This window comes from Thalassophryne amazonica, chromosome 3 (genome assembly GCF_902500255.1).
Source record: "Thalassophryne amazonica chromosome 3, fThaAma1.1, whole genome shotgun sequence".
NCBI lineage: Eukaryota > Metazoa > Chordata > Actinopteri > Batrachoidiformes > Batrachoididae > Thalassophryne > Thalassophryne amazonica.
This window is the reverse complement of record NC_047105.1, coordinates 70,701,930-70,715,139: the sequence shown is the minus strand read 5'-3', so window position 1 is coordinate 70,715,139 and position 13,210 is coordinate 70,701,930. Positions and strand designations below refer to the sequence as shown.

Below are 13,210 nucleotides of genomic sequence, written 5' to 3'. Positions count from 1 at the left end.
CTCAGCAAAGGAGAAGTGCTCACTATCACAGATTTCGACTGGTTTGTGAACAATATTTGAGGGAAATGGTGATATTGTGTATGTGGAAAAAGTTTTAGATCTTTGAGTTCATCTCATACAAAATGGGAGCAAAACCAAAAGTGTTGCGTTTATATTTTTGTTGAGTGTAAGAATGCTGTCTAGTTTTAAGGCACATTTTGATTATTCAGTGCCTAGACATTTTGCTAGTTTTGAGAATTCTAACCAAGTAATTTTTTATTTTTAATTATTATTTTTTATTTTATTTTATTTATTTATTTGCTTAATACTAGACAATTTGCTAGATTTCTGATTATTTGTCTTTTTTGAGAGGGACAGTTTTTGCAGTGCAGACACCAAGTCTGTATTTTGCATATTTGAAAGCTTGGTATTAACTCATTGTGCTTGTAGACTGTTCTAACAGCAGAGACACTGCTGTCGCCTCATACACAGAATTAAAAATAAAAAATCTTTCATTGTAAAAGTCGGGCACATTTAAAGAGTTGCACAAACCCCTCATTTACATACTGCCTGTCTAAGTCAAGTTACTGCTCACTAGCAACTGCTCAAATAGTCTTAATCCCCTTTCACACTGGTGCAAACATAGAGTTGCGCATTGTGGTGTACCTACTACGTACGTTGAGTTATGCAGCTCTACACAGCTCAGCGCCAAGTTTTGGCTCCCCAACACAGCAGTAAGCAGAAGAAATTAAACGTGTTTAATTTTTTCTGCGTAGAGCACTGTACGATTAAAGCTCACTGTTTTATCAAGTCTGCACTTCTGCATGTAAGTCTGTGAGCACTGCCTTGCAATGGAGAGGCTTTGCAGGAGTGTGATCACCCTCGTTGCAGTGGCGATGCTGAGTGCTGACACGATCATTGATGGCTGTGTATTTGTTCACAGTAGGGAGGCTTTGCAGGAGCTCAATCACCCTCATTGTCTTGGTGCTTTTGAGGGCCAACACGGTGATCAGAGCAAACTGCGCCTCAGTTTGTGCAAACCAGGCAGCAGTTTACAGATGCATGACTTCAAGTGTGAAAAGGTTTCAGATTCGCGTGTGAACAGGTTTGATCCACGCAACACGTGTGATCCAATGTGCGCCAGTCTGTGATAAATGATCCACACAGCCCAGCGTGTGTGCATGAGCTGCCAGGGATCCATCCATTAAAATGCAGATCAGAAAACATGGTTACATTCTTTCAATTCATAAAATGGATTTCTTTCGAAATCCAGAGAACACAAACAGCAGCAGTCTCAAAAAAAGAGCAGACAGAAAGACAGCGCTCTCTTTCTCGATACGCAGGAAAAACGCAGAGTACGCGTGCATTTCAGGCATACTCTAAATGCAACAAAACACTACTTTACATTTGACCGGTGTGAAAGGTTTAGTAAATCACTCGCAAAACTTTCTCCACCCCAATACAAAAAAAGTTTGGATCCACGCAATTCAACCCCCATTATCTGGGATCTTAGTTAGTCAGGCCCTCAGTGGTTTAATAGCACCTTTGTGCAGAGAATGTGCGCTGAGCTTTCCTGTCCTGTGTTTATATTCTCGGTCTGGCTATGGATGCACCTTTAGAGCATGATATCTCTGCATGTGCACTGCCTTGGGAATAGGTGGCCAAGAAGAGAAGATTTGGATTGAAAACAGAACTAGTGCTCTATGCAATGGCAGCAAAAAACATTTAGGACACCTTTAAATATAAACAAACTGTTTATTGGAACATGCTTCCACATGGCTGTGGGAACAGAGGAGTCACTTCTTGAAGATTATAATCTGGCGCATCCTGCTCATCAGAGAATAGACTGGAGCCAACAAACATGTTGGGATTGTTAAGATACAGCAGTAAGTCCTCGTCTGGAGACTCAGTGGAGCCAGACAGCATGGGGTCAGGCCAGGCCACCTCAGTTGACTCCAGAAGAAGAGTATCTTCGTTTTGACCTGACAGCAGAGAAAGGGACAAGAGAAAGTTGGTTTCTCTTGGAACTGTGTTTTATTTCTGCTGTTAAGGCTTTCAGTGGACAAATGAAAGAGACAAACAGGGTGTGAAGCTCAGCCCAAAAAACTAAACACCAGGGCTCCAGAGACATGCAGAAGAAGAAAAGGTGTTTTGCATATCTTGATTTTCATTTATTATTTCATTGTGCCTATGTACTGTATATATTACCATTTATAATGACTAAAGTTAGCTGACTTGATTTTCACAATATACTATAACATGAAGTAGCATATTGGCCCAAATATGAGACAACCTCCATTAGTTTTTCCAAGAGATGGTTTTCAAAAAATGACACACACACACACACACACACACACACACACACACACACACACACACACACACACACACACACACACACACACACACACATTTTAATTACAAAAGTACTAATAAATGTACTGAGAGAGAAAAAAACAGGTGAGACTGCATGTACTGTAGCAGTAGTCCAGTAAATAGTGCAGTCGGTGTCATCTTCAACCAATTCTCAACAGGTGAAATCTTCTGTACATGCTCACCACATGCAAAATGATGCAAGATCAATGACTTTTCCAACAGTTAAACGCCCAAAAGGTCTGCAGAGATTGCAGAGAAGAGTCAAGGAAAGCAACTATTTTCTATGTATTAAAAGTGAAGTGGCCTTTTTGTATGTGTATGCGTGCATGTGTTTACCTTCAATCACTGAGAAATTGGAGATTGTTTGGCATGCTTAAGTGTTTTGGGTCAAGGATGAATGTCACAAAAACAAAAAGTTAATAGGACTAATATTTTTTAAGAAATTAGGGATATTAGGTTAAAAAAATGAACAATGGACGTTGATATCACCATTAATCAGTCCCTGGTAACCAGACAAGGTCGGAACAAAGGAAATATCTTAATCCTTCGCATTTTAATTTCCTGCACTTCCAGTTAAAATCATGATAGAAACTTTGCAATAATTTATTGCCACCCTTGAAAAATGTCAGCTACCTATTTTACAAACATTACCCGATCTAGAACCTGTGGATCTCCACGGGCAATGCGCTATTCAAGATTTTAAAACTCTTAAAAAAAACCTCTAACTGTTACAATGGTTAGAAATGAATAGAAAGCGGTCAAGTGAAAAACTTTCTGGCTGCAGAACATGAAGAAAGTGCTGCTAGAGTTTTTCCTGGTATGACACATTTCGTGTTACCGCTGAACTTAGAAAGCTCTCTTGATGCAGTTTGAGCAGCAAAATAAAATGGATCCATTGCTGAAGTAACATTGCAGGAGTGACAACAGGAGTGGCATCATGTACATGTAAAAATATGCAATGCAGTGTTCAAAATATCCACGGTAGTGGTCAAGAATGGATGCATCTCTGACAGGGGAAATGCAAAGACTTCTGGGAGAACTGTAAATAATATTGATTTAATGCATTATTTGTGAATATTATGTGCCGGTTCTTGTGGTGATCTTGTCAAAGCTGGGTAGATGAATAATTGTGATTTTAAAAGGCAGAAAAGAGCCCTTAAGTACCACAAATGTAAACTGTAGCTAAGACCATGGATCATAATCACCACCAACCACTGCTGTGCAATGCATTGTGGTGTAGCTTCTAGCTAAACAGTTCCCATGTAACCAGGGTTTTCAACATGTTTTAAAATCGTTTAACCACATACAGCAACACATCCAAGTACAGGAGCTATCAAAATAAATATAAAAATAGTTAAGCTATAAAATTTACATGAATGTACAATTTATGACGATTTATTTAATTAATTTAAAGCCTGATTTATGCAGCTGCACAGCTGTACGAGGGCTGTCCATAAAGTATAGGTCCTTTTTTATTTTTTTCAAAAACTATATGGATTTCATTCATATGTTTTTACGTCAGACATGCTTGAACCCTCGTGCGCATGCGTGAGTTTTTCCACGCCTGTCGGTGACGTCATTCGCCTGTGAGCACTCCTTGTGGGAGGAGTCGTCCAGCCCCTCGTCGGAATTCCTTTGTCTGAGAAGTTGCTGAGAGACTGGCGCTTTGCTTGATCAAAATTTTTTCTAAACCTGTGAGACCCATCGAAGTGGACAAGGTTCGAAAAATTAAGCTGGTTTTCGGTGAAAGTTTTAACGGCTGATGAGAGATTTTGAGGTGATACTGTCGCTTTAAGGACTTCCCACGGAGCGAGACGTCGTGCAGCACTCCCAGGCGCCGTCGTCAGCCTGTTTCAAGCTGAAAACCTCCACATTTCAGGCTCTATTGATCCAGGACGTCGTGAGAGAACAGAGAAGTTTTAGAAGAAGTCGGTTTCAGCATTTTATCCGGATATTCCACTGTTAAAGGAGATTTTTTTTAATGAAAGACGTGCGGACAGGTCCGCGCGTCGGGACGCAGCCGGCGCGGTGCGGCGGCACAGGAAAAACACCTCCGTGTTGATAACCATTTGTAAAATCCAGGCGGCTTTTGATGGCTTTCAGTGGAGTGAGTATATGAGAAATTGTTTAACAGCTGGACATGTTCCAACTTGTCCTTAAGGCTTCCAACGGAGGTGTTTTTCCTGTGGCGGAGTGTCGCGGCGGCTGCGAGCCAACGCTGCAACCAATATGACCCCAATGAACAACTTGGGATATGTGCCAAAATCTCTACCCAAGACAAACAGCCCAAAAATGACCACACCCTTTTAAAAAATGACCACGCCCTTTTTGTCCCGAGTGTTACTTCAAATACAGGTGTATTTTCTAAACTGTAGCAGCTATAGAAATTTCAAGGTATTCAAAATGTTCACAATGACCAGTACATGTTTTTTTTTTTTGGGGGGGGGGGGGGGGGGCATAGAAAAGTGTAAAATTTCTATTTTAATATTTTAAGAGATAATGGGTAAAATAAGTGGGTCAAGTTATACATCAAAACAAAACGAACATTTGCCAAATATAATGAAATTTTATTTTCAGTCATACTGTTAGCAAAACACAAAACACAAGTTGTTTCTTTAACAAACAGCAGTATCTGGAGATTTAAATTTTTTTAAAGATTATCAGGGAAATTTCCCAACAGCCAATAATACAACTTATAACACCACATTACTGTTTCTTTTTCAGACTCGTAAACACAACAAAATCCAGATATGAAGCTCATTCAGTGTCAGGGTTTCTGCAGCAATCACCTCCCTTGCATTTGCACTACTTGCAGCAACAGATCCCAGCTATCCAAAAACACAGCTGTATTTGAAGTAACACTTGGGACGAAAAGGGGCGCAGTCATTTTTTAAAAGGGTGTGGTCATTTTCGGGCTTTTTGTCCCGGATAGAGTTTTTGGCACATATCCCAAGTTGTTCACTGAGGTCATATTAGCCTAGAACAGTTGAGTTATCCTCTCCTAAATGATGTGCATACACGTCTAAACTAGGTCCCAAACTAAGAAGTAGCCAGCATTTCAATTTCAAAACCATCACCTGTCATATAGAGAGATTCTTGTGGACAGATTTCATACATTGTTAGACCAAAATAGAGGGTAGAACAGAGCTCTGGTGTGAAGGAAGAGTGATTTTTTTTAACTTGATTTTCAGATGGATGGCACAGCAAGGAGAGCCATGACTCACCAGCTGCCTCTCCACACAGGCCAACTGACTCCAGAACTTCACCTTTAGCCATGTCAGAAGACATGGGTGACCTAGCTTCCAGTGTGTTCCTACACGACCAACGATAAACAGTCATTACAAGCAGGTGCTAACACATACGTATAAAGACTGTGGCTGCACAACATCTGAAACCAAGCAAGTGCTTTGTTTTACTTATTTCGAATGCATTCTGCATCTTAAAAAAAAGCACACATTTAGAATATATGGGAAGCAAAACAGTCATGGGCTGGTTTTATATTTTCATTCAAATGAGGAACACACTAGACGGTAGGATGAAAACTATACTTACTCAAGTGAAACGAACATCAGCTTGGTTTTGATGTACTTGATGTAAGGGCTGTCATCTGAAAGAGAATGGGTTTAGATGAGAAGCAGTAGGGGGGTTAACCAGTTAAGTTAACCAATGTACAAGATAAGACAAGAACAAATTATTTAAAAAAAATTTAAGTAAGAGCTGCTGCAATTAACTGATTGTTAATCAGTTATTAAATTAATCTGCAACTACTTTTGGTATCTGTCATCCAGGTCATGGTAGGCTGAGTCAGGTCAACTGGACTTGTTGAGCTCCTTGAAGACATTTTGCTCTTTATCCAGAAAACCTTCATCAGTTCTAGTAGGAATAGTGAGTTAGTATTTTTTTTCAACTGATTAATTATTTTGAATATTTTTTTTAATGTCCAAATTCTCTAACTTACTTCTTAATAGGACTAACTGTTAAAATCCCAAATAATCAGCAAATCAATTGTTGGAGGTGCCCTCTTAGATGAGATGGAATCAATGATCACAAGGTGCCACCACCATGCCACATCTTCAGTTGTTTGCCCCGAACGTCATTGGGTGTTTCGGCCACTTACAACAAGACACCCTCTGCCGAGGTTGGCCCATCTCAGGCTGATCAGACCCGGGCATGCAGCATATGGGGGGGAGCACCTGGCGGTCATTTGGAAGCCCAAGTTGCCTCTTTGCGTTTCAGCCACAACCAGTGACTGCTCCGCTCAGCTACAGTGGCAAGTTCTTTGATTAGCTTCCTTTGGGCCTGCCCTCTGATCCCTACTTCTTTCAGGAACTTTGTGGTGGATCTGGCTACAAAGCCTCTACAGCCGACCTCCACTGGCCACACCTTCACACTCCAGCCCCGCCCCTCTGCTTCAGCTGCTAGGTTGGAATATCGCAGTCGCTTCCTTTCAAATGCCTCATCGATGGCATCCTCCCATGGAACGGTGGGGGGATGCCTCTGATTTCATCCTAAGCGTCAATATCTTTGGGTTTTGGCCAAAACAAAAAATTTGAGGCTGCTTGGCTTTGAGAAAAATTGATCAATATTTCTGGCATTTTCTGACATTTTATGGACCAAACAACTAATTGATTTATCTGAAACATATCAACAGATTAACTGAAAATTAAAACAATTGATAGTTACAGCTCAGTGAAATATGTTAGAATTTTATTTTCTGTCTTTTTGTGTCTCAGAAAGAGCCAAAGGTTGGTGCAGGATTTTCTTCAACTGGTTTTTACTTTACTGCCTTTTTAATTTTTGGGAGTTTATCTTGTTACATGTTGAGATTTTTTTTTTTTCCTTTAACTTGTAAAACAAAGATTTTTTGACAAAATATTTCAATGCAAGGTTGAGCTTTACTGGTAGAACATATGCCCATGATTTACTATTAAATTAACCAAGGGATAATCAATTAATCACACTTTAAAAAATAAATAAATAAATAAAAAAGAATAACTGAAATAAAAAAATAATAATTAGTTGTATCCCTGGTTTCAATTAATTAAATTTATGGATTTGCTTTGCCATCTGTGTGCATTTCTATGATAACAAATTTTATATATATATATACACATACACACACAGTGGTCACTCGCTATAACACGGTTCACCTTTCGGTGCCTCGCAGTTTCGCAGATTTTTTTAGTCCAATTTTGCATGCTTTTTTTTTTTATTTATTTTTTTTAACAGCGCATTGTGTTCTGCGTCCTCATCAAGCAGGCCAGTCACGGCACCGCGAAAGGACAGCACGCGCATTGTGTTCTGCGTGTCTGTTTATAAGAATCTTCTCGCCCAGAAGAAAAAAGAGCGCCAATACGAGGTCTGTCCATAAAGTATCATACCTTTTTATTTTTTTTTAAACTATATGGATTTGATTCATATGTTTTCACGTCAGACAAGCTTGAACCCTCGTGCGCATGCATGAGTTTTTCCACGCCTGTCGGTGACGTCATTCACCTGTGAGCACGCCTTGGGAAGCAGTGGTCCCGCCCCGTCGTTGGATTTTCATTGTCTGGAAATGGCGGAATGATTTGGGGTTTTTTCCATCAGAATTTTTTCAGAAGCTGTTAGAGACTGGCACCTGGAAACCATTCGAAAAATTTATCTGCCTTTCCGTGAAAATTTTACGGGCTTCACAGAGAATAAGGTCTGTTAGTACAGCTTTAAGGACACTTGGCGCACTGCGCTCCGAACTGCGACGACGCAGCATAAGCCACCGGACCATTTCTAAACGGATGGCTCTGTGGATACGAGACCGTCGTGTGCTCTATCTCTGGTTATCACAAGAGCTGGACATCAGCCATTTTCCAGCAGATTTCACTTTTAACAAGAGATTTTGTCATGGAAAGCCGCGCGGAGGCTTCACGCGTCACGACCGATTCGCTTTGGAAGCGAGACAAAGGAACACCTCCGTTTCGGCGTGTCAGAGGACAAGTTTGGACATGTCTATCTCAGCTTTCAATGCTTACCAGTCCAGTAAGTATCAGTGAAATTGTGGAGAGCTGGACATGTCCAAACTTGTCCTCTGACACGCTGAAACGGTGGTGTTCCTTTGTCTCGCTTCCAAAGCGAATCGGTCTTTACGCGCGAAGCCTCCGCACGGCTTTCCATGACAAAATCTCTTGTTAAAAGTGAAATGTGCCGGAAAATGGCTGATGTCCAGCTCTTGTGATAACCAGAGAAAGAGCACACGACGGTCTCGTATCCACAGAGCCATCCGTTTAGAAATGGTCCGGTGGCTTGTGCCGCGTCGTCGCAGCTCGGAGCGCGGCACGCTGAGCGTCCTTAAAGGGGTCCTTAAAGCTGTACTAACAGACCTTATTCTCTGTGAAGCCCGTAAAATTTTCACCGAAAGCCAGATAAATTTTTCGAATGGTTTTCAGGTGCCAGTCTCTAACAGCTTCTGAAAGAATTCTGATGAAAAAAAAACCCAAATCATTCCGCCATTTCCAGACAATGAAAATCCGACGACTGGGCGGGACCACTCCTTCCACAAGGCGTGCTCACAGGCGAATGACGTCACAGACAGGCATGGAAAAACTCACGCATGCGCACGAGGGTTCAAGCTTGTCTGACGTGAAAACATATGAATCAAATCCATATAGTTTAAAAAAAAAAAAAAAAGGTACGATACTTTATGGACAGACCTCGTAACTACCCATAACTGTGTTCTTCACTCTGAAAAAGACACCTGCACCGAGGTGTCACTCAGTGGAAAAAGACGCGACAGGACGAAGAGGCATGATCAGAGGAACTGTGAAATACTGGTCAGTCACTATTAATAATTTTTTATGTGTCCAACATAGTAGGTTGATCATTAAAATAAAATTTGTTAGTTCTAAAAGCCATCATAATTATTTATAGAAAAACGTTCTATTTTTATTTCTCAAACAAATGTTTGGGCCTGAAAACAGGTTGGTCTTATTTTTCTACTACGTTTTGAACTTTGAGAGTGTTTACACACGAGAGAAAAGTGAGAAAATGTTAATGTCTGTTTGAGAAAAGTGTATAAAGTGTGTAGTGAGGGGTTTTACAGCCTTAAAACGTCTATAATAATTGCAAAAATAATGCTGACTACTTCGCGGATTTTGCCTATTGCGGGTTATTTTTAGAACGTAACTCCCGCAATAAACGATGGACCACTATATATATATATATATATATATATATATATATTGAGAAGCCTGGTTTACTTTTTGTATTTGAAATGACATAAACAAATTAAAATATGTGAAATACCAAGGGGCTGAATACTTTTGCAAGCCACTGTATGTGTGTGTGTATATATATATATATATATATATATATATATATATATACACACACACACACACACACACACACACATACATACATACATACACAGTAAAAATATGAGTGAATGAATATGACTTTGATTTACTTGTGTTGCGTGGGCCTCCAGAAGAGGATGTACTGCTGGCCCACCACCAAAGGGCGCCCTGCCTGAAGTGCGGGCTTCAGGCACGAGAGGGCGCTGCCGCCACGGACACAGCCGGGAGTGACAGCTGTCACTCATTAATTCCTGACAGCTGTCACACATTCTTCATCATCGCACTCCATAAAGACCAGACGTCATCTCCACCTTATCGCCGAGATATCATACTTCATTGGAGGTAATATTCTCAGCCTTTTTGTGAGATTTATAAATCTGTTATTGTGAGTGTTTGCAGGAGAACCGGTCGTTTTTGCGGAGGCTGTGCAAGACGGCACTCCTTTTCATCTGAGACCGCTGCAACATATTGAGTGAGAGGTGGAGGTGGCATTCCCACCACTGTTGTTACTGGGTGTACACACACCCACACTTGACTGTCTTTGTTCTTCGCCAGCAGTACCAGATCCGACAGTTGGGGACGGTGATCACCTGGGAATTCGGGACTTGGCGGCTCCAGTATTCACCCGGTTCTGTGGGGGCGGAAATCGTGTGGTTCCGGCTCTTCTCAGGACAGACGTCTTCTATCCTCGAGCCTGCCCACACGTCACCTTTGTAATTTGACTGTAATTATATTCTGCGATTGTCTGTATGTTCGTTGTGCACGTTTCACAACATTAAATTGTTACCTTTTGGCTCATCTATTGACCGTTCATTTGCGCCCCCTGTTGTGGGTCCGTGTCACTACACTTTCACAACAGGATATCTCGGCCAGCGTCATGGACTCCGAGGGGCGTCACCCGGCTGTTGAACGACCAGTGGGAGAGCAGGGAGCGCAGGCGTCTGCAGGAGGCATGATTGGTGAGCTACAGCACATTCTCACCGCCTTTACAGCTCGGTTGGACCAAATGACCGAGCAAAACATCCTCCTGAACCGCAGGGTGGAGGCTCTCTCCGCACAGATGGCGGCGAGCGCTCAGGGCGCTGCTGCAGCTTGTCCTCCTGCCGACCCTGTGCAGAATATGAACGTTCCAGTGGTGGTTCAACAACCCCTCCCACCATCCCCTGAAGCATACATAAGCCCTCCTGAGCCGTACGGAGGTTGTGTGGAGACGTGCGCGGACTTTCTCATGCAATGTTCGCTCGTCTTCGCACAACGTCCCGTCATGTACGCGTCAGATGCTAGTAAAATAGCTTATGTGATTGCTCTGCTTCAGCGTAAAGCACGCGCCTGGGCTACGGCGCTCTGGGAACAGAACTCACGGTTGTTATCAGCATACACTGGGTTTGTGGGGGAGTTCAGAACAGTGTTTGATCACCCTAACAGAGGAGAGACCGCTTCAACCGTGCTGCTGTCAATGAGACAGGGACGCGAGAGCGCAGCCGCTTATGCAGTCAACTTCCGCATCGCGGCTGCGAGGTCCGGCTGGAATAACGTTGCGCTCCGCGCTGCCTTCATAAACGGACTGTCGTTGGTTCTGAAGGAGCAGCTGGTAGCTAAGGAGGAACCGCGGGATTTAGATGGGCTTATCGATCTCGTTATACGGTTAGACAATCGGTTGGAGGAACGCCGTCAGGAGCGAGGCGAAGGACGTGACCGGATACGCGCCGCCCCTCTCCCTTCCGGGTTCGAAAAGGCGCCGCCCTCCCCACGCTCCACAACCACAGCGCTCCGTGGGGTAACAGCTCCCCCTGCTGACGTTGTTAGGGAAACGCACAGGGCCAAAATGAGGAGGCTGATCCGCGGGGAGTGTTTTCTCTGCAGCTCAAAGGAGCACATACAGAAAAACTGCCCCAAACGGCCAAAACGACAACACTCGCCCTTAGAGACTGGGCTAAGGGGGGGTCAAAACATTCAATTGAGACACACACAGATTGCCACACGACTCCCAGTCACAATCCTGAGCGGGGATTTAACCCTTCAAGCCCCAGCACTGGTGGACATGGGGTCAGAAGGGAATCTGCTAGACAGCAGATGGGCAAGGGAGGTAGGGCTCCCTCTGGTGGCGCTTCCGTCGCCATTACAGGTTCTGGCACTAGATGGCACCCTCCTCCCTTTACTCACACACAAGACACAACCAGTAACTCTGGTGGTGTCTGGAAACCATCGGGAGGAGATTGAGTTTTTTGTAACTCCTTCTACCTCCCGCGTGATTTTGGGCTTCCCATGGATGTTGAAGCACAATCCCCGGATTGATTGGCCGTCTGGGGTGGTGGTTCAGTGGAGCGAAACCTGCCATCGGGTGTGTTTAGGATCCTCGGTTCCTCCCGGTTTACAGGCTAAGGAGGAGGTCAAAGTCCCTCCCAATCTGACGGCAGTGCCGGTTGAGTACCACGATCTTGCTGACGTCTTCAGCAAGGATCTGGCACTCACCCTTCCCCCGCACCGTCCGTACGATTGTGCCATTGATTTGGTTCCAGGCGCTGAGTTCCCGTCCAGCAGGCTGTACAACCTCTCACGACCTGAGCGCGAATCAATGGAGACCTACATCCGGGACTCATTAGCTGCCGGGCTGATCCGGAACTCCACCTCCCCGATGGGGGCAGGTTTCTTTTTTGTGGGCAAGAAAGATGGCGGACTCCGTCCATGCATTGATTACAGGGAGCTGAATGAGATTACGGTTCGCAATCGATACCCGTTGCCATTTTTGGATTCCGTGTTCACCCCACTGCATGGAGCCAAAATCTTTACTAAGCTGGATCTTAGAAATGTGTATCACCTGGTTCGGATCCGGAAGGGAGACGAATGGAAGACGGCATTTAACACCCCGTTAGGTCACTTTGAGTACCTGGTCATGCCGTTCGGCCTCACCAACGCCCCCGCGACGTTCCAAGCCTTGGTTAACGACGTCTTGCGGGACTTCCTGCACCGATTCGTCTTCGTATATCTGGACGATATTCTCATCTTTTCTCCGGATCCTGAGACCCATGTCCAGCATGTACGTCAGGTCCTGCAGCGGTTATTAGAGAACCGACTGTTTGTGAAGGGCGAGAAGTGCGAGTTTCACCGCATGTCTTTGTCCTTCCTGGGGTTTATCATCTCCTCTAACTCCGTCGCCCCTGATCCGGCCAAGGTTGCTGCGGTGAGAGATTGGCCCCAACCAACAAGCCGTAGGAAGCTGCAACAGTTCCTCGGCTTCGCTAATTTCTATAGGAGGTTCATTAAGGGCTACAGTCAGGTAGTTAGCCCCCTGACAGCCCTGACCTCTCCAAAAGTCCCCTTCACCTGGTCGGATCGGTGCGAAGCCGCCTTCAAGGAGTTGAAACGACGGTTCTCTACTGCGCCAGTTTTGGTGCAGCCCGACCCTAGCCGCCAGTTCGTGGTTGAAGTGGACGCCTCTGACTCAGGGATAGGAGCCGTGCTGTCCCAGAGCGGAGAGACCGATAAGGTTCTTCACCCGTGTGCCTACTTTTCACGCAGGTTGA

General features: G+C 43.9%; 1 protein-coding gene across 1 annotated transcript in view; it reads right to left on the bottom strand.

Annotated features, from left to right (window-relative positions):
* Window positions 1–1,720: 1,720 nt before the first annotated feature.
* The window catches only part of stat2 (signal transducer and activator of transcription 2), a 73,399-nt gene continuing 61,909 nt past the window's right edge, over window positions 1,721–13,210 (bottom strand). Inside the window, exons 22-24 of the mRNA XM_034166688.1 lie at window positions 5,908–5,962; window positions 5,580–5,668; window positions 1,721–1,961 (exon numbers count right to left, since the gene is read on the bottom strand). Coding sequence (XP_034022579.1) covers window positions 1,735–1,961; window positions 5,580–5,668; window positions 5,908–5,962 — 371 coding nt within the window. The 3' untranslated portion in view covers window positions 1,721–1,734. The remainder of the gene's footprint in view (window positions 1,962–5,579; window positions 5,669–5,907; window positions 5,963–13,210) is intronic.